The 22,795-nt window shown below is 36.6% G+C and overlaps 1 protein-coding gene and 1 long non-coding RNA gene across 4 annotated transcripts in view; one reads left to right on the forward strand and one right to left on the reverse strand.

Annotated features, from left to right (window-relative positions):
• The window catches only part of LOC123549145 (uncharacterized), a 114,691-nt gene that overhangs the window by 26,501 nt on the left and 65,395 nt on the right, over window positions 1-22,795 (reverse strand). For all 3 annotated transcript variants that reach the window (XR_006686010.2, XM_053546629.1, XM_045336990.2), the window contains one exon: window positions 11,914-12,013. Coding sequence is in view for 2 of the 3 variants with exons in the window: in XM_053546629.1 (XP_053402604.1) it covers window positions 11,914-12,013 (100 nt within the window). In the remaining variant the exon portion in view is untranslated. The remainder of the gene's footprint in view (window positions 1-11,913; window positions 12,014-22,795) is intronic.
• Window positions 14,973-22,795, forward strand: part of LOC128557949 (uncharacterized) — a 58,223-nt gene continuing 50,400 nt past the window's right edge. Inside the window, exon 1 of the long non-coding RNA XR_008371514.1 lies at window positions 14,973-15,157. This is a non-coding gene — a long non-coding RNA (uncharacterized LOC128557949). The remainder of the gene's footprint in view (window positions 15,158-22,795) is intronic.

The raw sequence follows: 22,795 nt of genomic DNA on the forward strand, positions 1-22,795 counted from the left end.
GAGATTAGGTGTGCACAAGACTGCATATGCAGACTTTATGTATATAGTAAAGTAACAAAAAACAAAGTCCTGTAACTCTGCATTTTTTTTCTGAAAGAACCTAACAATTGTACCATGCACCACTACTGTTGTTACTGATCACTTTTGTGAAGTTTTATTAAAAACTGTGTCAAGGGGATGAGGAGAGTTGGTGTGCACAAGATTGTATCTTCAGATGGACAGACAGGACAGACAACCTGAAACCAGGGGTGTGTGTGTGGGTGGGGGGGGGGGAGTGGTGGTACAAAAAGTGATTCTTACAGAGGAAGTCATTTTTAGGAATGTACATAGTTGCATTTTATTTTCTGATTAAATAAGAAGCTCCTGTGACTTTTTATAGAGGAAGATACATGTCTGATTGAATATCATGTGCCTGCTGTCTAGCTATTGACAAGAATAATAACAAGATCTGTCACAGGAGATAGCATGCTCGACTATTTCGATGCTGGATAGTGAGACTGGGCACATCTGAGGAAGCTGGAGCTGTCACTGGAATGTTTAATGTCTCCAATATGGATGAAGATATTGGACGATAGCTGATGAGTCTGTGTCAAAAGTATCAAGTAATAAGAGAGATAAAGATTAAGTTTATCAAAACATTATATAAGTATAATTCTAAGCAAAAAGGGGAAATAATTCATGAAATATTGGTGCAACAGCGATGCACCTTGTGTCGTATGATGTGGGTGATGATGTGGAACAACTACTTTGAGCCTGAAGGTCACAGACCACCAATTCAAAAAAGTACAGGGAACTTACTGGGAATGAGGTAAGCGTATACCTGGGAATAAGGTAGCATCTGTGCGTTCTGATTGGTCAGTCATGTAAACAAACCCAAGAAGTGATTATTTTTTTCAAAATGGAATATTTTTACTGCATTTACAGTATTTCATTATACATTTTGACAAAATTTGCTACATTTTATGTGTATTGAAAAAAAGTTTCATCAAATGAATTTCTCCCACCATGACAACGATGTAAACAGGGGGTCATCTCATTCACATGAAAATTACTTAAATAAAGTATCACTATTCATATGTTTTTCGTCCGATATTTTGGTGGAACTAAGATAGTTCTTGAAAAAAATGTGATTGGATATACATGTTTCGATATATGGAAGGCCGTACATTCTATAATGTTATAATGGAAGTCTATGGGAAAACAATTGGTGTTCTCTACCCTATATTAGAGCTAAAACGTGACTTTTGTCGAAAACGATCACAGGTAATGTTAATGGTCACAAATCTGTTGCAGATGATGTAGAAAGACGTTTTCGTACAAAAGTAAGCGTGAATTTTGAATACTTTTAAATTTTGGCCTCTTTGTTTGACAGGTGTGCCCATTTTTATCTGAGGTTTTGGACCAGAAAGGCTCATTTTTATGCCTGTAATGTTGGAGAATGATCAAAATTGGTAGACTTTATTTCTATTTCTTACGGAATGAATCATATTTCAGCTTCCAAACAAAATTCTATGCCAATAACTTAAATTTTCGCGAAAAAATGCAATAAAATGACGACAGTGTCTGAATCTGGGCCTGTAAATCGATAGGGGCTGACCTTAGTAAACTGTCTATATCTTTCTTAAAACTGAATATTTCTTGATGAAACTTTGTGAAACAATTGGTATTGGATTGCACTTAACAATAAAACTGTAAAATGTGAAAAAGTGAAACGAAACATTCATCAATAGGTCAGAGACCACCAATTCAAACAAGAGCTGTCGGAGGACAGCAACGCTCGACTATTCAACAGCCTTGTCAATTGAAAGAATACAGAAGTTGAAAAAGGGGCATAATTTTGTAAAATGAAAAGTAGAGGTATTGAACCTCTGTACTCCATGTCATACCATGACAGTGAACAAGTGTGTGAAGTTTCAATCCTTTCCTATTTGTGGATACTGAGATACCAGCTTACATACAAAAACTTAACCAAAAACTGCTAAGTCGAAAAAGGGGCATAATTTTGTAAAAATGCAAAGTAGAGTTATAGGACCTTCACAGTGCATGTAAGATCATGACAGTGAACAAGTGTGTGAAGTTTCAATCCATTCCAATTAGTGGATACTGAGATACCAGATTACATACAAAAATTTAACCAAAAACTGCTAAGTCGAAAAAGGGGCATTATTTTGAAGAAAAAAAAAGAGTAGAGTTATGGGACTTGCTTAGTGCATGTCAGATCATGACAGTGAACAAGTATGTGAAGTTTCAGTCCATTCCCAATAGTAAGTACTGAGATAGCAGCTTACATACAAAACCTTAACCAAAAATTTCTAAGTAGAAAAAGGGGCATAATTTTGTAAAAAAGCAAAATAGAGTTATGGAACCAGTGCAATGTAGGTCAGTTTATCACAGTGAATAAGTGTGTGAAGTCACTGTGAGAAGTTTCAATCCATTCCCACAAGTGGTTACTGAGATACCAGCTTACATACAAAAACCTTAACCAAATCGGGACGCGGACGCCGATGCGGATGCGGACGCCGATGCATGGGCGAGTCCAATAGCTCTACTATTCTATGAATAGTCGAGCTAAAAAGTACAGGGAACTTACTGGGAATGAGGTAAGCGTATACCTGGGAATAAGGTAGCATCTGTGCGTTCTGATTGGTCAGTCATGTAAACAAACCCAAGAAGTGATTATTTTTTTCAAAATGGAATATTTTTACTGCATTTACAGTATTTCATTATACATTTTGACAAAATTTGCTACATTTTATGTGTATTGAAAAAAAGTTTCATCAAATGAATTTCTCCCGCCATGACAACGATGTAAACAAGGGGTCATCTCATTCACAAGAAAATTACTTAAATAAAGTATCACTATTCATATGTTTTTCGTCCGATATTTTGGTGGAACTAAGATAGTTCTTGAAAAAAATGTGATTGGATATACATGTTTCGGTATATGGAAGGCCGTACACGCCATAATGTTATAATGGAAGTCTATGGGAAAACAACTGGTGTTCTCTACCCGGAATCAAATCCATTATATAGTGAAAGTGCTACAAAACTTTAAACTGAAATTCTAAGTAAAAAGGGGAGATAATTCATGAAATACTGCTGCTAGAGTTATGGACCTTGTGTCATATGATGTGAGTGATGTTGTTGAACAACCTGTTCAAGTTAAAATCAAATCCTCTCTTTAAAAACAGAGATATAGTGAAAATGCATCAAAATTAACCTTAAATTCTAAGTAAAAGGGGGCATAATTGATGAAAAATTGGTGCTAGGGTTATGGACCTTGTGTCATATGACGTGGGAGATAAGGTGGAACAACTATTTTAAGTTTGAATCAAATCCATTTAGTAATAACTGATCGAGAGAGTGAAAGTGCACCAAAACTTTAACCTGAAATTCTAAGTAAAAAGGGGGGATAATTCATGAAATACTGGCACAAGAGTTATGGCCCTTGCATATCATATGATGTGAGTGATGATACGGAACAACTATTTGAAGTTTGAATCAAATCCTCTCTGTAATAACAGAGATATAGTGAAAAAGCATAAAAATTAACCTTAAAGTCTAAGTAAAAAGGGGGCATAATGGCGTAATTCATGAAATTATGGACCTTGAGTGGTGTGGGGGATGAGCTGGAACAACTATTTCAAGTTTGAATTAAATTCATTTTAAATAAGTAAGGGGGAATAAGTCATGAAATATTGCTGTGAGAGTTATGGCCCTTGTGCCATATGATGTAGGTGATGATGAGGAATAACTATTTTAAGTTTGAAACAAATCCCATCAAGTAATGAGAGATAAAGCTAAAGTGCATCAAAACTTTAACCAAGGCGGGGATGTCGACACCAGGTCGAGTAGGACAACTCTCCATACTTCATATAGTCAAGCTAAAAATGTGTTAAATGTATGTGAAGAAAGTATACATGTAAGGTATTTAGTTTCAGATTTAGGCGGGAAATTCACACGTGCGTTTCAAGTACGTATTTTTCATATCACCTACCAGATTGACATTCTGCATAATATTACCAGTGAAATTAACTGAAATGACACCATGAACTTCTTTCATGACAAACATGACCTGTCCAGTTCTAATTCCTTTGTTGTATCTAAAATATTGATAACAGCTGGCTAAAATGCAATATTTTTGAAAGAGTCAGCAAATCTCATGGGACTGCAGAACCTATGTCAATTCAGAAATAAAGCCCTTTATGAGTCATTATCACAGATTTCAATTCTCATGATCATCACACTACAAGTGTCAGAGAAACAATTATTAGATGTAACTGTTCAAGTAGAAAATATGTCTAGATCAGTTGCAAATTTTCCAGATAATAAAAATTATTTTTCTTTTAAAATAATTTGATTTATTTTTAGAGAAATCAAACGTCACGTCTGTTACTATGGAACCGATACGCCCTCGCTCTTTTCGTTATAAATTGGTACCCGAGTTTATACAAGCCTGTAGCTAGTTAAATTTGATAGCGGTAAACAGTCTGTCAAACTTGCATAAAAAGCTGAAAATTCTCGTGCAGCTCTCTGTCTGTTTTTGTACGTTGGCTGAGCGAGTACATGTAAAGTTGACAATTTTGAGTTGACAATTTTATAAAGAATTTAATTCTCTACGCTTGCCGAGAGGTTGTAATAAGAGAAGCGGGCTGGTCTGACAACAATGGACAATGAAGAGAACAGGCGTAATACGAGAGGTCCGTCGTAAATGAAAAGCCGACGAGTGTAACCTTTGAAAGCAGGCCTGCTGGCGAACTTGTGGCACCTGAAGGTCGAACAGTCAACATTGGTGACATTGACGACAGAGGAAACAGACTACCACAGGATTATTCTGGTGGGTCAATTGTTATTGACTTTGAACAAATTCTTTCAAATTCTGATGTAGTTCTTTCTAATAACTGTATAAGTAGCAATATTCCATGTGCTAATAATAATTCTCAATGTGGGTGTGGCGGCATAATGGTATAAAAATCCTCTTTTTTGCAAGTAAATTCCTTCAAACATTGCGGACACAAAGATGAGTTTTTCAGTTCGGATAATTAACTCAAATCACCAGCTAATATAAGCGCTTTGAAACGATATGCACGTGATAACGGTAAAGTAGATGGGTGGTTTTAACCAAGAGTTTCCTATTCTCGATTGCTTCGAATTCAAAAAATCTTTGCTCGGTTGCACTGAATTCTTGTATAATACAGAAAGAAATAAGGAAGATGAAGCATGAAGGGTTGCGGGCCCATTTGTATCGCCTATTAGTATCGTCCCATAGAAACTGAATCACTACATTGACCTAGTTTTATGGTAAGGTTAATTCAAAATCTAGGATGAACGGGTTTACTATCGGACGGCAAAAGTACATACTGGTTGGTGCACGGTCCGGGACAACTGGGTATGAAAGAGGTAGTCATCATAGGAAAACTTAGCAGTGAATATTAGGAAAATGTAGTAGTGAAGATGTATAAGTAAATAAACAGTAAAGAAACTAGTAATTAGTTATTTAAACGGCTCATGCGAAATTTGGGCGTCACGTACATAAAAACATGCGTGTAAAGTTCATTATTTAATATTATGGCCTCAAACTTACAGCACCGCTAGAGAATAAATGTAGTTGGAATTCTATAGCATTTTTGATAAATTATTGACAGAAAGTTCAACAAAATTACATAAAAACAGCTGATTTTATACAGGATTACATGTGAAATTTTATATGGCGCGATCATAAATAACTACTTAGTTTTTATCGTAAATACATGTAAAACACTTTATGCACAAAATTTAAACTTTTGGCCGGAAAACATAAAAAACAGTATAGAAAAATATTTAATGATGAATAAATGGCAGCAATTTAAAAACATAGAGTAAATGGTTACATGTCAAGCATTCTACTTTATCGACATGGCATATTCAACGAGGCGTGTAGTTTATATTAAACAGGTGTGTGCGTGACCTATATATCGGTCGTGTACGTACAGAATAAATGTCGTTTTGAAATAAACATTAGATTTACTGTTATCATCCTAAAAGTAGCGTATTGACAGTTCATTGCCACAACAGTTGCCTCTTAGATGTTTTGTAAGTCAAGAAGAGAACCGCGGGTCTTTGTGGATAATTTTGCTAATAAACAACTTCAACAATAGAAGACAGCATTCTGGTGGAACTTTGAAAGAAAGTAACATCTTATATTATTAGAAAACAAAACAAAAATAATTAAAATAAATATATTAATAAATGAATTAATAAGTAAATAAATGAATAAAAATAAAAAAAAAAGAAAAAGATTCTGTGTGCTAAAAGACATCATAAGGTAAATACAATATTATATATTTGCTGCAGGGTTGGGCTATCGCATTTGGCAACTGTGTTTCTAAGAACATGGCTTCCAATCGATAAGAATTTTGGGGGATAAATTTCTGAAAATTTATTGTGGCGGGAAAATTCTATCGACTGGAAGGTGACCGGGCGTTAGATTCGTTAATCGGTATCAGTTTAAACGTTTTTTTGACTTAACATTATTGTAAGCCCGATTAATCTAGCTCGCGCGTTGTCATAATAGACGCAAGCGTGAACCGCAATTGGTATTTAACCTTAGTTTGTTTAAGTTGTTGCATTGCGTTGCAGTTACATATTTTCCGTTAAGGTATGATTTTTTATTATTCGGACTGACTGGCACGTCACGCTTGGTCTCCTTCCCGTCGAGTGAATTTTTCATCAACTTGGTCGGAGCCCTCGCGCTTACCCTATCAAGTTTAATTAGAGCGGCCGTTACAACCCATCTTATTATAATATTATCCCATCTTGTTATAATATTGTGTAAATGGAATTGAACCTTCAAACCAACTTGACAGGAGCTTCTGTGCCTACCCTGTCTCGTTGAAAATGTTACTGCGTATTTAAAGATTGAATTAGGTTTTAATTACTTAACGGATAACTTTATTTTTGTCATATTTAATTTTTGTTGTCGAGTATGTTCAGAATTGTTGGCAAGGCAGTTAAGTTCATTAACCTTCATCAGCTGGACAGGCGCCTCAGGCGTACCCGGTCCCGTTGAGGAGGTTACTTATTTTTGACATAAAAAGTTATTAATTATTTAACTTATGATCACTTTATTTTGTTACATTTGTTGTTATGATAGAATTGTTTGCAAGGTAATTATTAAACATATAGAGGAGGCAATGTGTGTTTATTTTTATTTCGAGTAATTTCAAATAATAAAAATTATTTTTCTTTTAAAATAATTTGATTTATTTTTAGAGAAATCAAACGTCACGTCTGTTACTATGGAACCGATACGCCCTCGCTCTTTTCGTTATAAATTGGTACCCGAGTTTATACAAGCCTGTAGCTAGTTAAATTTGATAGCGGTAAACAGTCTGTCAAACTTGCATAAAAAGCTGAAAATTCTCGTGCAGCTCTCTGTCTGTTTTTGTACGTTGGCTGAGCGAGTACATGTAAAGTTGACAATTTTGCCCACCCGCCACACCCCATAATGAGATTACAAAGGTGTCGCTTGCAATGTTCTGTTTTATAAAATGCATTTCCATCCAGTTTCAATATGACAGCGATAATGACGAAGTTTATTTGATGTAGTGGCCACCGGCCCAAAATCAAAATATGCATGTATATACAATCAGCAGTATACATTTATGGAATACGGGACGTAAATTTATTCAAATCTTATTCATAATATAAACCTATTAACTTGTATACTCTAGTTTCATGCATATAGTACATATTATTATATTTAAAGCAAACGTTTACGTTCTATGAAATCATAGTATGCGTACATGGCAACATTTTTATTGTAGTTTTATTGCTACTGCTTATAAGGATAATAAATAAGTAGACATAAATTGATATAATATTTCCTTGGAATATGCTTTGCTCTTAATTTCTGTAAACATGGACAGAGCAAAAGGAAGTGCATTTAATTTTCTTTACCAGTTCCACGTACATAATTTACAATATGTTCATTTTTGTCAACATTGTTATATTATCCTCTCTCTATCTCGAGCTGTTTCAGTAGGAGAGTTGAGACAGATTTTCTGCTCTAGTCATATATTTCAGATCGTTACTTGACGAGGATGAGTGTACAAATAAATCAAAAGGTTCACACATATTTGCTCGAAGTATATGGACTGCTGAAGACAATGATTAGATGTGGAACACGGATAATATGCCATTCGGCAAGTGTGGAGATAAACAGTAACATAAGATGTGTTATCAATTTTAATGTGTGTTATTTAATTATGTGCGTTTAAATGCCAAGTGTTTGTATACTCTGGATCCTCAATCAGATAACGTTCATTACAAATATATTGTTTTAAAGCTTGTTATGGAACTTGCTTTTGAAGGGATAAAATTATTTATTTTATGCTTTTATGGTAGCCTACGACACAATAATTTAATTGTCGCTCTACGTTATCATGATATATTACTGGAGAATTCAAGTTGGCAGGGGGGAGACTGCGTGATATCTATATTAAATGCATTTAGTAAGCGTTTATAATTATATCTAATATAGAGCATCTTTGTTAGACATTCAGCTATCATTTCTCGTCGGTCGTTTCCAATTCGTACCCGAGGGGACATGACAGCTTCAATAATGTAGTTCGCTTGTTGCATACGTTCTTGCAAACCGTTGCTTGTACGAGTTTAATCGCTGTTGTGTAGCTTTGCTTTGCCTAAGACTACAATACATAATAGTATAATGTTTTAGGTGTTATGACACGAAGTTGCTTTGGGTTACTAAGTTCGGGTCTTATAGTACAGTAGAACCTAGATTGTCTGGCGTTGCATGAAAGGCATCAGTATATAGTAAACACTTTGCAGTAAATATTTAGTTATCTACGATTGCAGTAAAATACCACAGTTTTGATACTGTTTTCTAATAAAGAGTTATGACTCGGAGTTGCTTTGGATCACTCAGTCCGGTTCTTATAGTACGGTAGGACATTGTCTGCTTTGTGTTGTATAAAAGGCATCAGTAAATAGTATAAAGATTTTTTCAGTGAAAATTTATTTATGTAGTATTATGATTGCAGTAGAATACCTTAATATAAAGATTTTTGCAGTAAGTATTTAGTTAAGATCGCAGTAGAAGACCAAAGGTTTGGTGCCATTCTCTGATAAATTGTTTGGACTCGAAGTTTCTTTGGGTCTCTATGTATATCTTTTATAGCTAGGTAGGACCTAGATTACTTTACATTGTATAAATGCATCAGTAATTAGTACATAGTTTTCTGCACTAAATATTTAGTTAAGACTACAGTGACATTTCACAGGCTGGATGCCATATTTTAATGAAGTGTTATGACTCGAAGTTGCTTTGGGTCACTAGGTCCGGCTCTTATAGTATTGCATTGGGTATAAGGCATCAGTAAATAGTGCAAAGTTTGCTGCAGTAAATATTTAGTTAAGATTGCAGTGGAATATCACAGGTTTGATGCCAATCTATAATAAAGTGTTATGACTCGAAGTTGCTTTGGGTCACTAGGTCCGGCTCTTATTGTACGGTAGGACCTAGATTGCGTTGTATTGCGTATAAGGCATCAGTAAAAAGTGCAAAGTTTGCTGCAGTAAATATTTAGTTAAGATTGCAGTGGAATATTGCGGGTTTGATGCCAATCTATAATAAAGTGTTATGACTCGAAGTTGCTTTGGGTCACTAGGTCCGGCTCTTATAGTACGGTAGGACCTAGATTGCGTTGCATTGCGTATAAGGCATCAGTAAATAGTGCAAAGTTTGCTGCAGTAAATATTTAGTTAAGATTGCAGTGGAATATCGCGGGTTTGATGCCAATCTATAATAAAGTGTTATGACTCGAAGTTGCTTTGGGTCACTAGGTCCGGCTCTTATAGTACGGTAGGACCTAGATTGCGTTGCATTGCGTAAAAGGCATCAGTAAATAGTACAAAGTTTTCTGTAGGAAGTATTTAGTTAAGAGTGCAGTGGAATATTATAGATTTGATGCCATTCTGTAATAGAATGTTATGACTCGAAGTTGCTTTGGGTCACTAGGTCCGGCTCTTATAGTACGGTAGGACCTAGATTGCGTTGCATTGCGTAAAAGGCATCAGTAAACAGTACAAAGTTTTCTGTAGGAAGTATTTAGTTAAGTGTGCAGTGGAATATTATAGATTTGACGCCATTCTTTAATAAAATGTTATGACTCGAAGTTGCTTTGGGTCTCTAGGTCCGGGTCTTATAGTGCGGTAGACCTAGATAGCGTTGCATTGCGTAAAAGGCATCATTATGTAGTACAAAGTTTTCTGTAGGAAGTATTTATTAGATTGCAGTGGAATATTACAGGTCTGATACCATTCTTTAATAAACTGTTATGACTCGATGTTGCCTTGGGTCAACAGGTCCGGTTTTTATAGTACGGCAAGACCCAAATTGCGTTAAGTTGCGTAAAGGGCATCAGTAAATAGTACAAAGTTTTCGGCAGTAAATAATTAGTTTAGATTGCAATAGAATACTACAGGTTTGATGCCATTCTTTAATAAAGTCATATGACTCGAAGTTGCTTTGGGTCACTAGGTCCGGCTCTTATAGTACTGTAGGACTTAGATTGCTTTGCGTTGCGTAAAAAGGCATCGTTAAATAAAATAAAGATTTTACAGTAAATATTTAGTAATCTAGTGTAAGATTGCAGTAGAATACCACAGTTTTGATGCCGTTCCCTAGTTAAGTATTATGACCGATTCTTATAGTGTGGTAGGATCTATATTGCTCGGGGTTGTGTAACAGGCATTAATAAACAGCAAAACACTGTAGTAAATAATTGGATTTAGGTAATGTAAGATTGCTTATCTTTCTTTTTGATGATTTGTTTTTCGACGTCAACAACGTGAGTAAAAAGACTATGAGCTTGAATGGAGCCTCGCTTGTTTATAGTCCCAAACTTCTCTCAAGTAACGTGAACCGCAATTGGTATTTAACCTTAGTTTGTTTAAGTTGTTGCATTGCGTTGCAGTTACATATTTTCCGTTAAGGTATGATTTTTTATTATTCGGACTGACTGGCATGTCACGCTTGGTCTCCTTCCCGTCGAGTGAATTTTTCATCAACTTGGTCGGAGCCCTCGCGCTTACCCTATCAAGTTTAATTAGAGCGGCCGTTACAACCCATCTTATTATAATATTATCCCATCTTGTTATAATATTGTGTAAATGGAATTGAACCTTCAAACCAACTTGACAGGAGCTTCTGTGCCTACCCTGTCTCGTTGAAAATGTTACTGCGTATTTAAAGATTGAATTAGGTTTTAATTACTTAACGGATAACTTTATTTTTGTCATATTTAATTTTTGTTGTCGAGTATGTTCAGAATTGTTGGCAAGGCAGTTAAGTTCATTAACCTTCATCAGCTGGACAGGCGCCTCAGGCGTACCCGGTCCCGTTGAGGAGGTTACTTATTTTTGACATAAAAAGTTATTAATTATTTAACTTATGATCACTTTATTTTGTTACATTTGTTGTTATGATAGAATTGTTTGCAAGGTAATTATTAAACATATAGAGGAGGCAATGTGTGTTTATTTTTATTTCGAGTAATTTCAAATAACGCATTATTTAGTACAAGATTTATCCTATTTATTGCTAAATAAGTAGTATATGGCTAGATTTCAGTAGATTTTGGGTTTTGTGCCATCCAAACTGATGTACAACATTGCTTTTGCTAATCAATTTACTCCTTCCAAAACACTGGTTTTGTATATTTTGGAATTATTCCTTTGTTATTTAGTTTGTTACAAAAGCCATTTTTAAAAAATATTAGCTTAAACAAAACAGTTCCTGTTTTGATTAAATAAAATGTGCAAAAGTCATTTTTATTAAGTACAAGTGTAAGCAGATAAAAATGGTTGTAAGATCTTTACATATGTCAATGGAACTAAAAGCTCGTATTTTACCTGATTTAGTGATCTACCTTTGGAGTATTTCTGAGGATTTTTTATTGATTGATTGACAGCTGTTTTCACTTTCTCTCTGACAGCTCTACACATTATATACCTGAAAATTAACTACTTGTTGGTAAAAATGCACACATATACAATAAAAAACATCAGAAAGACATTATGTAAAACCTTCCTAACAAAAAATAATGTCTACTGGGCATTTAGTATATCAAACAGAATCACTACTTGGTAAAGAATGTCAGTAATTTTAGTTGGAGGAGCAGAGGATTGAACTCTTGACCCTTCAAGTCATAGTCCAGTGTCCTACCATCCGACCATTGTGTATGTTAATAATTTTATAAGTTCTGACTTCATCAGAATAAACAAACTAATTAGGAGAGGAAAAAAGAAATAACTAGAAATGTCACAGGAGTGACAAATGTGGCCTTGTCACTGAAGTATGGCAACCATAAGAAAGAAATGGCCACAAGAAGGTGCAATTTAAGTTGTTTAACTTGAAGGTGAAAAAACTGAAACAAGTGTTTGTGAAGGAGCCTAGTATTATAATAAGACAATGATTTCAGTTATTATACAGTTAATAATGTTACATTTGTGTATCAAAAATTATTTAAATCTGTCAACCCTTTCATGAGTCTGGAAACCATGAGTTTGGCAAATTTTAAGTTAGAAAGGGGCCACAACTACGTCAAGAAATAGTGGTTTATCGGTTGAACATGACCTGTATTTTATGACGTTACACCAGTCCTGTGTATCAAAATTTATCTAAATCTGTAAAGCCTTTCATGAGTTATTGTCTGGAAACCAAAAGTTTGACAACTTTTAAGTTGGAAAGGGGCCATATAACTATGTAAAACAAGAGCCATGTTACACATGGGTAATCCCCCCACCGGGCATATTATAACTGAAGGCTGAATTTCCTGGCAAGTTAGTGTCTGAAAGTATTAATTTTGGGGAAAGCTTTGAAGAACTGTTTAGTTGTGGTCCGCATCAGGGGTTTTAAAGATGCGGAAGAAAGTAGTGAGGTGGTTTACTGCTAAATTTTATTAATTTTCATGAACAGTATAGCTATGATGTTTTTCTACATGGCTACTGTAAAAAGAAGGAATGGAAAGGCAGCAGGGAACAAGAGTACCAGAATGTCACAATATATGCCCGTCGCAGCAAATTTCTTTACTCTAGCGGCTGTATTTGCAAATGGAATGTTAATTTTGTGGTTGTTTAGTAATCATTGTAAGTCTTTCGTTTTTTTAAGTCAACAAAAAAACTCCTTACCAGGTAGAGATACCTTATATATAATAAAATACACCTAAAGTTGGACAGTAACATCTATGTTGTACCACAGAAAAGTGGTCTTGTTTTTTCCCTAAGGTCAATTATAAAAATGTTACAATATAAGTTATTTATAGTAACAACTAAGGGAAGTAAGTTATTTATAGTAACAACTAAGGGAAGTTAATCTTAAAAAAAAAAAAAAAAAAAAAAAAAAAAAAAAAATTGTAAGTCCACACAAAAATCTTTATCAGGTAGAGATTGGTCAAAATACACCTCAAAATTGGATATAGCTTGCATGTTGTACTACAGAAAAGTGGTCCCTACGACTAGTAATGAAAAAGTTACAATAAAATCTATTTAAAGTAAAAACAAAGGGAAGTAATTCTAAAGAAGGGAATTGCGCATGACATTTCGTCTCATGATGGTGTTGTGATTGTGCCAAGTTACATCAAAATCCCTCCAAGCATGAAGAAGAAATGCTACAGACAAAGTCATTCTTGTATCTGACCTTTGGCCTCTAAGTGTGACCTTGACCTTTGTCCTAGTGACCTGGATCTTGCGCGTGACACTCCGTCTCATGGTGGTGAACATTTGTGCCAAGTTATGTCAAAATCCCTCTATGCATGAAGAAGAAATGCTCTGGACAAGGTTTTCATTCTTGTATCCTTTGACCTCTAAGTGTGACCCTGACCTTAGACCTAGGGACCTGGTTCTTGCGCATGACACTCCGCCTCGTGGTGGTAAACATTTGTGCCAAGATATATCAAAATCCCTCCATGCATGAAGAAGATAAGCTCCGGACAAATTTTTTTAAGAAGATATGATAAAAGGGAATAACTCAAAAAATAGGCAAGGAAGAGTTATTGTTCTTGCACATTGCACTTCCTCCCAATGTGTTCTATCAGTGTTTGAAGTTTGAAGAAAATCCCCCAAGTAACTTTTGGGGTTATGCTCCGGGCAAAATGTTTTAAGAAAATATGATAAAGGGGAATAACTCAAAATATAGGCATGGTAGAGTTATTGTTCTTGCACACACTTCCTCCCAATGTGTTCTATCAGTGTATGAAGTTTGAAGAAAATCCCTCCAGTACTTTTGGGGTTATGCTCCGGACAAAATGTTTTAAGAAAATATGATAAAGGGGAATAACTCAAAAAATAGGCAAGGTAGTGTTATTGCTCTTGCACACTGCACTTCCTCCCAATGTGTTCTATCAGTGTATGAAGTCTGAAGAAAATCCCTCCTGTACTTTTGGAGTTATGCTCCGGACAAATTTTTTAAAGAAAATATGATAAAGGAGAATAACTCAAAAAATAGGCAAGGTAGAGTTGTTGTTCTTGCCATTGCACTTCCTCCCAATGTGTTCTATCTGTGTATGAAGTTTGAAGAAAATCCCTCCAGTACTTTTGGAGTTATGCTCCGGACAAAGATCGTTGCGGACACACGGACGGACAGCATTTCTAATATCCCCTTCGCCTTTGGCGGGGGGATAAAAAAAATGGTGGTTTGTAGCCAAAGCCAAACTTGACCTGTATTTTATGATGTTACACCTATGTACCAAAAATTATTTAAATCTGTCAAGCCTTATATGAGTTATTGTCCGGAAACCATGAGCTTGGCAAATTTTAAGTTGGAAAGGGGCCATAACTACAGCAAACAAGAGCTGTCTGTCAGACAGTGCGCTCCACTATTCGGCGATTTGACAGTAAAATGAATTTACGTCTCAATAAGAGACCTCTACTTAAACATGAAAATAATTCTAAGTATAACAATTTGGTGACCTTGACCTTGGGTATAATGGGCCCAGCCCCTACACATACCTTGTTTGTATGCTGGACAATGTTTATGTGAAGTTACAGTAAGATATAAGCAATAGTAACAAAGACAAAGGTTGTAGAAAAACTTAACAAGAGGGCCAAAATGGCCCTATATCGCTCACCTGTTATCACTGCACTTAAGGACAAGAAGGTCAAACAAGAGGACCATGATGGTCCTGAATCGCTCACCTGTCACCACATGAACTGAGTATGACGTCGTTTTTTCTATTATTTGACATAGTGACCTAGTTTTTGAGCTCATGTGACCTAGTTCTGAACCTGACCTAGATATCATCAAGATAAAAATTCTGACCAATTCTTATGAAGATCCATTGAAAAATATGGCCTCTAGAGAGGTCACAAGGTTTTGCTATTATTTTACATAATGACCTAGTTTTTAAAGGCATGTGACCCAGTTTTGTACTTGACCTAGATATCATCAAGGTGAACATTCTCACCAATCTTCATGAAGACCTCATGAAAAATATGGCCTCCAGAGAGGTCACAAGGTTTTTCTATTTTTAGACCTACTGACCTAGTTTTTGACCGCACGTGACCCAGTTTCGAACTTGACCTAGATATCACCAAGGTGAACATTCTCACCAATTTTCATGAAGATCCGTTGAAAAATATGGCCTCTAGAGAGGTCAAAAGGTTTTTCTATGTTTAGACCTAGTGACCTAGTTTTTGACCGCAGTTGACCCGGTTTCAAACTTGACCTAGATATCATCAAGATGAACATTCAGACCAACTTTCTTACAGATCCCATGAAAAATATGGCCTCTAGAGTGGTCACAAGGTTTTTTATTATTTGACCTACTGACCTAGTTTATGACCGCATGTGACCCAGTTTCAAACCTGACCTAGATATTATCAAGATGAACATTCTGACCAATTTTCATGCAGATCCCATGAAAAATATGACCTCTAGAGAGGTCACAAGGTTTTTCTATTATTTGACCTACTGTCCTAGTTTTGGACCGGACGTGACCCAGTTTCGAACTTGACCTAGATATCATCAAGATGAACATTCTGACCAATTTAGATCCCATGAAAAATATGACCTCTAGACAGGTCACAAGGTTTTTCTATTTTTAGACCTACTGACCTAGTTTTTGACTGCACGTGAACCAGTTTCGAACTTGACCTAGATATCATCAAGGTGAACATTCTGACCAACTTTCATAAAGATCCCATGAAAAATGTAACCTCTAGAGTGGTCACAAGCAAAAGTTTACGCACGCACGGACGCACGGACGCTGCGCGATCACAAAAGCTCACCTTGTCACTATGTGACAGGTGAGCTAAAAATTATAATCAAGATCAATCAAAAAAATTATGAGAAAATATCGTTGAAATTTTCTTCAAATAAAATTATTTTCATATCAGGCCAGTAGTTTCATGCCTGAAGGATTACATAAGAGGAGGTTAGGAGCAAAATTTTGACTGATGAAGCCCAAAGGACAGGAACAACAAAGGGAAGAAATTAACCAAAATAAAAAAAAAAAATCTTACAATGTACAGATACGTCAAAATAAAAATAAAAATTGGAGGTACCATCCATGTTGTACCACAGAAAAGTGGTCTTGGTTTTTCCCTACGGCCAATAATAAAAAAGTTACTAAATAAGCTATTTATAGAAACATAAAAGGGAAGTAAGAGTTACAGAGCGGAAGAGAAATTGCTAACCAACAGACATACAGACAGACGGACACCGAGGTTTTAACATAATATGTCCCTTCGGGCCAATAAAAAGGAATCTTATGGTGACACAAGTTGTGTGCAAGTTTGATTAAAATCAATGAAGCTGCTATTGTGCAGACAAGGTCAAAATAGCTAATTTTGGCCCTTTCAGGGGCCATAACTCTGGAACCCATAATGGAATCTGGCCGGTTCAAGAAAGGAACCAAGACCTTATGGTGACACAAGTTGTGTGCAAGTCTGATTAAATTCAAATCATAAATGAAGCTGCTATTGTGCAGACAAGGTCAAAATAGCTAATTCTGGCCCTTTCAGGGGCCATAACTCTGGAACCCGTAATGGAATCTGGCCAGTTCAAGAAAGGAACTAAGATCTTATGGTGATACAAGTTGTGTGCAAGTTTGGTAAAAAATCAAATCATAAACTAGAGATGCTTTTGAGAAAAGCGCATGTCTCCCACAACTGCCCCTATGAAAAATGTTAGTTTCTCTAGATGTTTTAGACGAGTGGATCCAATTAGATGGTCTGGATGAGTGGATCCAATCAGTAATTCAAGGGCCATAAATGAAAAGTGCCTGGGCGGATTTGGCTTGTTATCGAACTTGGGTAAGGTCTTATGGCCAAACACATTTTGTTCAAGTTTGGTGAAGATCGGATGAGAAATGTTCGACTTAGAGAGCAGACATGAGTAAAAAGGCCATTTTTTTCGGAAATTCAAGGGCTGTTACTCTAAAATGCCTGGACCGATTTGGCTAGTTATCGAACTTGGCCGAGGTCTCATGGTCAAACACATTTTGTTCAAGTTTGGTGAAGATCGGATGAGAAATGTTCGACTGAGAGTGCGGACAAGAGTAAAAAGGCCGATTTTTCGATAATTCAAGGGCCGTAACTCCAAAATGCCTGGACCGATTTGGCTAGTTATCGAACCTGGCCGAGATCTCATGGTCAAACACATTTTATTCAAGTTTGGTGAAGATCGGATGAGAAATGTTTGATTAAGAGTGCGGACATGAGTAAAAAGACCAATTTTTCGATAATTCAAGGGCCGTAACTCTAAAATGCCTGGACCGATTTGGCTAGTTATCAAACTTGGCCGAGGTGTCATTGTCAAACACATTTTGTTCAAGTTTGGTGAAGATCAGATGAGAAATGTTTGATTAAGAGTACGGACATGAGTAAAAAGGCCAATTTTTTGATAATTCAAGGGCCGCAACTCTAAAATGCCTGGACCGATTTGGCTAGTTATCGAACTTGGCCGAGGTCTCATGGTCAAACACATTTTGTTCAAGTTTGGTGAAGACCGGATGAGAAATGTTCGACTTAGAGTGCGGACAAGACTAAAAAGGCCAATTTTTCGATAATTCAAGGGCCGTAACTCCAAAATGCCTGGATCGATTTGGCTAGTTATCGAATTTGGCCGAGGTCTCATGGTCAAACACATTTTGTTCAAGTTTGGTGAAGATCGGATGAGAAATGTTTGATTAAGAGTGCGGACATGAGTAAAAAGGCCAATTTTTCGATAATTCAAGGGCCGTAACTCCAAAATGCCTAGACCGATTTGGCTAGTTATCGAACTTGGCCGAGGTCTCATGGTCAAACACATTTTGTTCAAGTTTGTTGAAGATTGGATGAGAAATATTCGAATTAGAGTGCAGACAAGAGTAAAAAGACCGATTTTTGGTAATTCAAGGGCCATAACTCCAAGACGCCTGGACCGATTTGGCTAGTTATCGAACTTGGCCGAGGTCTTATGGTCAAACACATTTTGTTCAAGTTTGGTGAAAATCGGATAAGAAATGTTCGACTTAGAGTGGGGACAAGCTTTGTGACAGACACACACACAGACACACAGACAGACAGACTGGAGTAAATCAATATGTCTCCCACACCACTGTGTGGTGGGAGACATAATAAAGCTGCTATTGTGCAGACAAGGTCAAAATAACTCATTTTGGCTCTTCAGGGGCCATAACTCTGGAACCCATAATGGGATCTGGCCAGTTCAAGAAAGGAACCAAGATCTTATGGTGATACAAGTTGTGTGCAAGTTTGGTTAAAATACAATCATAAATGAAACCACTATGTGCAGATAAGAAATTGTTGACGCACAAAAATAGCAAATTCTGGCCCTTTTAGGGGCAATAACTCTAGAACCCATGATGGGATCTGGCCAGTTTTCGAAAGGAACTGAGATATCATGCCAATACAAGTTTTGTACAAGTTTGATCAAAATTGCTTGCAAAATGTGGTCTCTATCTTGTTCACAAGAAATTGTGGACGGACGACGGACGAAGGGCAATCACAAAAGCTCACCCTGTCACTATGTGACAGGTGAGCTAAAAATAACCTAAGTATAACACCTTGGTCACCTTGACCTTGGGTATCATTGGCCCAGCCCCTGCACATACTTTGCATGCTGAACTATGTTAATGTGAAGTTACAGTAAGATGTAGTAACAAAGAAAAACAAAGGTTGCCGAAAAACTTAAACCAAGAAAGCTCACGCCGATGCCGGGGCCAGTAGAATAGCACTTCTTTTCTCCAAATAGTGGAGCTAACAAGAGCTGTCACAGGAGACAGCGCGCTCGGCTATTTCAATGCTGGATAGTGAAACTGGGCTCATCTGAGGAAGCTGTCACAGGAGTGTTTAATGACTCAAATGTGGATGAAGATATTGCACAATTATATATACTAAGCTTGAGTCTGTGTCAAAAATACTTCAAGTTTGAATCAAATCCATTTAGTAATAACTGAGATATAGTAAAAATGCATCAAAATTAACATTAAATTCTAAGTAAAAGGGGACGTAATTCATGAAAAATTGGTTCCAGAGTTATGCACCTCGTGCCATAAAATGTGGGTGATAAGGTGGAACAACTACTTTCAGTCTGAATCAAATCCATTTAATAATAACTGAGACAGAGTGAAAGTGCATCAAAACTTAAACCTGAAATTCTAAGTAAAAGGGGGGATAATTAAAGAAATATTGGTGTGAGAGTTATGGCCCTTGTGCCATATGATGTGGGTGATGATGAGGAATAACTATTTTAAGTTTGAAACAAATCCATCAAGTAATTACAGAGATAAAGAGAAAGTGCATCAAAACTTTAACCAAAGTGTAGACGCGGAAGGAGGCCGACGCCAGGTCGAGTAGGACAGCTCTCCATACTTTGTATAGTTGAGTTGAAAAGGGCCATAATTCAGCCAAAATAGATGACAGAGTTATGTACTCTTGCCTACAAATAGAGACTGTTATAACAAACAAGTGATAAAAGTTTCAAAGCCATAATATTATGTCAAACACTTACACAAAATGTGAACTGGTACGAAAAACTTAACCAAGATTCCTTAGTTAAAAGGAGCCATAATTCAGCCAAAATCCTTGATGCAGTTATGTACTCTTGCTTAAAACTAGACATGGTGATGGTACACCCGTGCTGAAAGTTTCAAAGCTGATGACGACGATGCCGTGGTGAGTAGGATAGCTCTACTTATTCTTCGAACAGTCTAGATTTGTCACAGGTGTGACGAGTAATACCCCCACAATACAGCCTTCTCACAGAAACATGGCAACCATAAAGTTTGTAGCCAATGTCAAAGTCGAATATGTCCTATATTTGATGTATCAAAAATTATTTAAATCTGTCAACCCTTTGTGAGTCCGGACACCATGAGTTTGGCAAATTTTAAGTTGGATAGGGCCCATAACTATGTCAAACAAGTGGCAGAATGTCGAGCCCGCCAGCTGTCAAGTGTGACCTTGACCTTACCTAGGGACCTGGTTCTTGCACATGACACTCCGTCTCATAATGGTGAACATTCATGTCAAGTTACATCAAAATCCCACCAAGCATGAAGAAGAAATGCTCCGGACAAACTTTAATTTGACCTTTGACCTCAAACTGTGACCTTGACCTTTGAGATAGGAACATGGGGTTTGCGCATGGCACTCCTTCTAAATGAGTTAAACATTCATACCCCATATAAAGAAGATTGGTCCATGCATGTCAAAGTTATGGTCCGGACAAAATCGGATGGACGCACAGACACACATACACCGACCCACCAGAATCGACGACTATATCGAGCTCACCGCAAGCGGGCTCGACAAAAACGGTGGTTTGTAGGCAAAGTCGAACTTGACCTGTATTTTATGATGTTACACCTGTGTACCACAATTTATTTAAATCTGTCAAGCCTTTCATGAGTTATTGTGCTGAAACCAGGAGTTTGGCAAATTTTAAGTTGGAAAGGGGCCATAACTACATCAAAAAATTTGTGGTTTGTAGCCAAAGTCGAACTTGACTTGTATTTTATGATGTTACACCTGTGCAACTGCAATACAGAAGTCCCCTACCAGTGAAATACAATTTTTCTTGACCTTCAATAGTGACACTGACCTTTGACCGATAACCATGGGTCATGTGCACAACACATAGTCTTATCATGGGGAACACTTCTGTGTAGAACTAAAATAAGAGCTGTCACCTACTAGAAGGCACCTAGTTTTCTCTACTGCAGTATAACATAATGAACTGATATCTGTCAATGATATATAAACAATATTGTACTATACATGTATATACAATATGTTATAACAAAACACTTGGATTAAAATTTATATATATATATAAACCTACAGTTGTTTTCATGAGATTTTTTTGGCTGATTACCAAAAAAGGTTTCATAAGTTATTTATAGTAACAACAAAGGGAAATTAATCCTTAAAGAAAAGAAAAAAATCTATACAAAAACTCTTTACCAGGTAGAGATAGGTCAAAATGCTCCTAAAAATTGGATGCAACATGCATGTTGTACCACAGAAAACTGGTCTCGATTTTTCCCTAAGGCCAGTAATAAATAAGTTACAATATACTCTATTTATAGTACAAAGAGGGTCATGATGACCCTGAATCGCTCACCTGAGTAATATGAGCCACAAGTTTAAAATGGCAAACTGATGCTTAAATATTTGAAAGTAGGTCAGTAGGTCATATTCATTGTCACTGAAAGACAGTTTTAAGATTGGTGTGCGAAACTGTGCATGTCATCCAAATTTCAAGGCTGTATCTTGAAAAACAGTAGGTCAAGGTCACAGTCAAGTGATCCCTAATCGCTTGGGTCATCAGGTAATTATAATTAAACAGTCTAGGAAATATGACCTAATAATTTTTGAAGTCACTTTCCCAATATAACACATAATTATAACAAGTGAACCCCAGGGCGGGGCCTCTTTTCACCCCTGGGGCATAATTTGAACAAACTTGTTATAGATCAACCAGGCAATGTTACACACCAAATATCAAATGCCTAGGCCTTGAACTTTCAGAAGAGAAGATCTTTAATTTTTTTCCTATATAAGTCTATGTTAAACTTGGTACCCCCAGGGCAGGGCCTCTTTTCACCCTAGGGACATAATTTGAAAAATTTTGGTAGAGAAACACTAGGAAAGGCAACATACTTAATATCAAAAGCATAGGCCTTGCAGTTTCAGGCAAGAAGATTTTTAAAAAAAATTTCCTATATAAGTTTATGTAAAACATGAGACCCCCGGGGCAGGGCCTCTTTTCAACCCGGGGGCACAATTTGAACAATTTTGGTAGAGGACCACAAGGCAATGCTACATACAAAATATGCGGACATGCAAAAAATTGCGTAAATTTGCTGTGCGCTCCAATGATAATCATTCCGGGCATGCGCATGATAATCATTCCGGGCATGCGCAAAACGACTGCACCAGATCTGTAATGAGAAACATTGAAAATCAATAGGGGTCATCTGCTGGTCATGACCAACCTCCCTATCAACTTTCATGATCGTAGGCCAAAGCGTACTTGAGTTATCATCCGAAAACCAATTGGTCTACTGACGGACCAACATCTGCAGAACAATATACTCCACCTTCTTCCAAGGGGGGCATAATAACTGAGATAGAGTGAAAGTGCATCAAAACTTTAACCTCAAATTCTAAGTAAAAAAGAGGGATAATTCATGAAATATTGATGTTAGAGTTATGGCCCATGTGCCATATGATGTGGGTGATGATGAGGAATAACTATATTAAGTTTAAAGCAAATCCATCACGTAAT

Source organism: Mercenaria mercenaria, chromosome 6 (assembly GCF_021730395.1).
Source record: "Mercenaria mercenaria strain notata chromosome 6, MADL_Memer_1, whole genome shotgun sequence".
NCBI classification, from domain to species: Eukaryota; Metazoa; Mollusca; class Bivalvia; order Venerida; family Veneridae; genus Mercenaria; species Mercenaria mercenaria.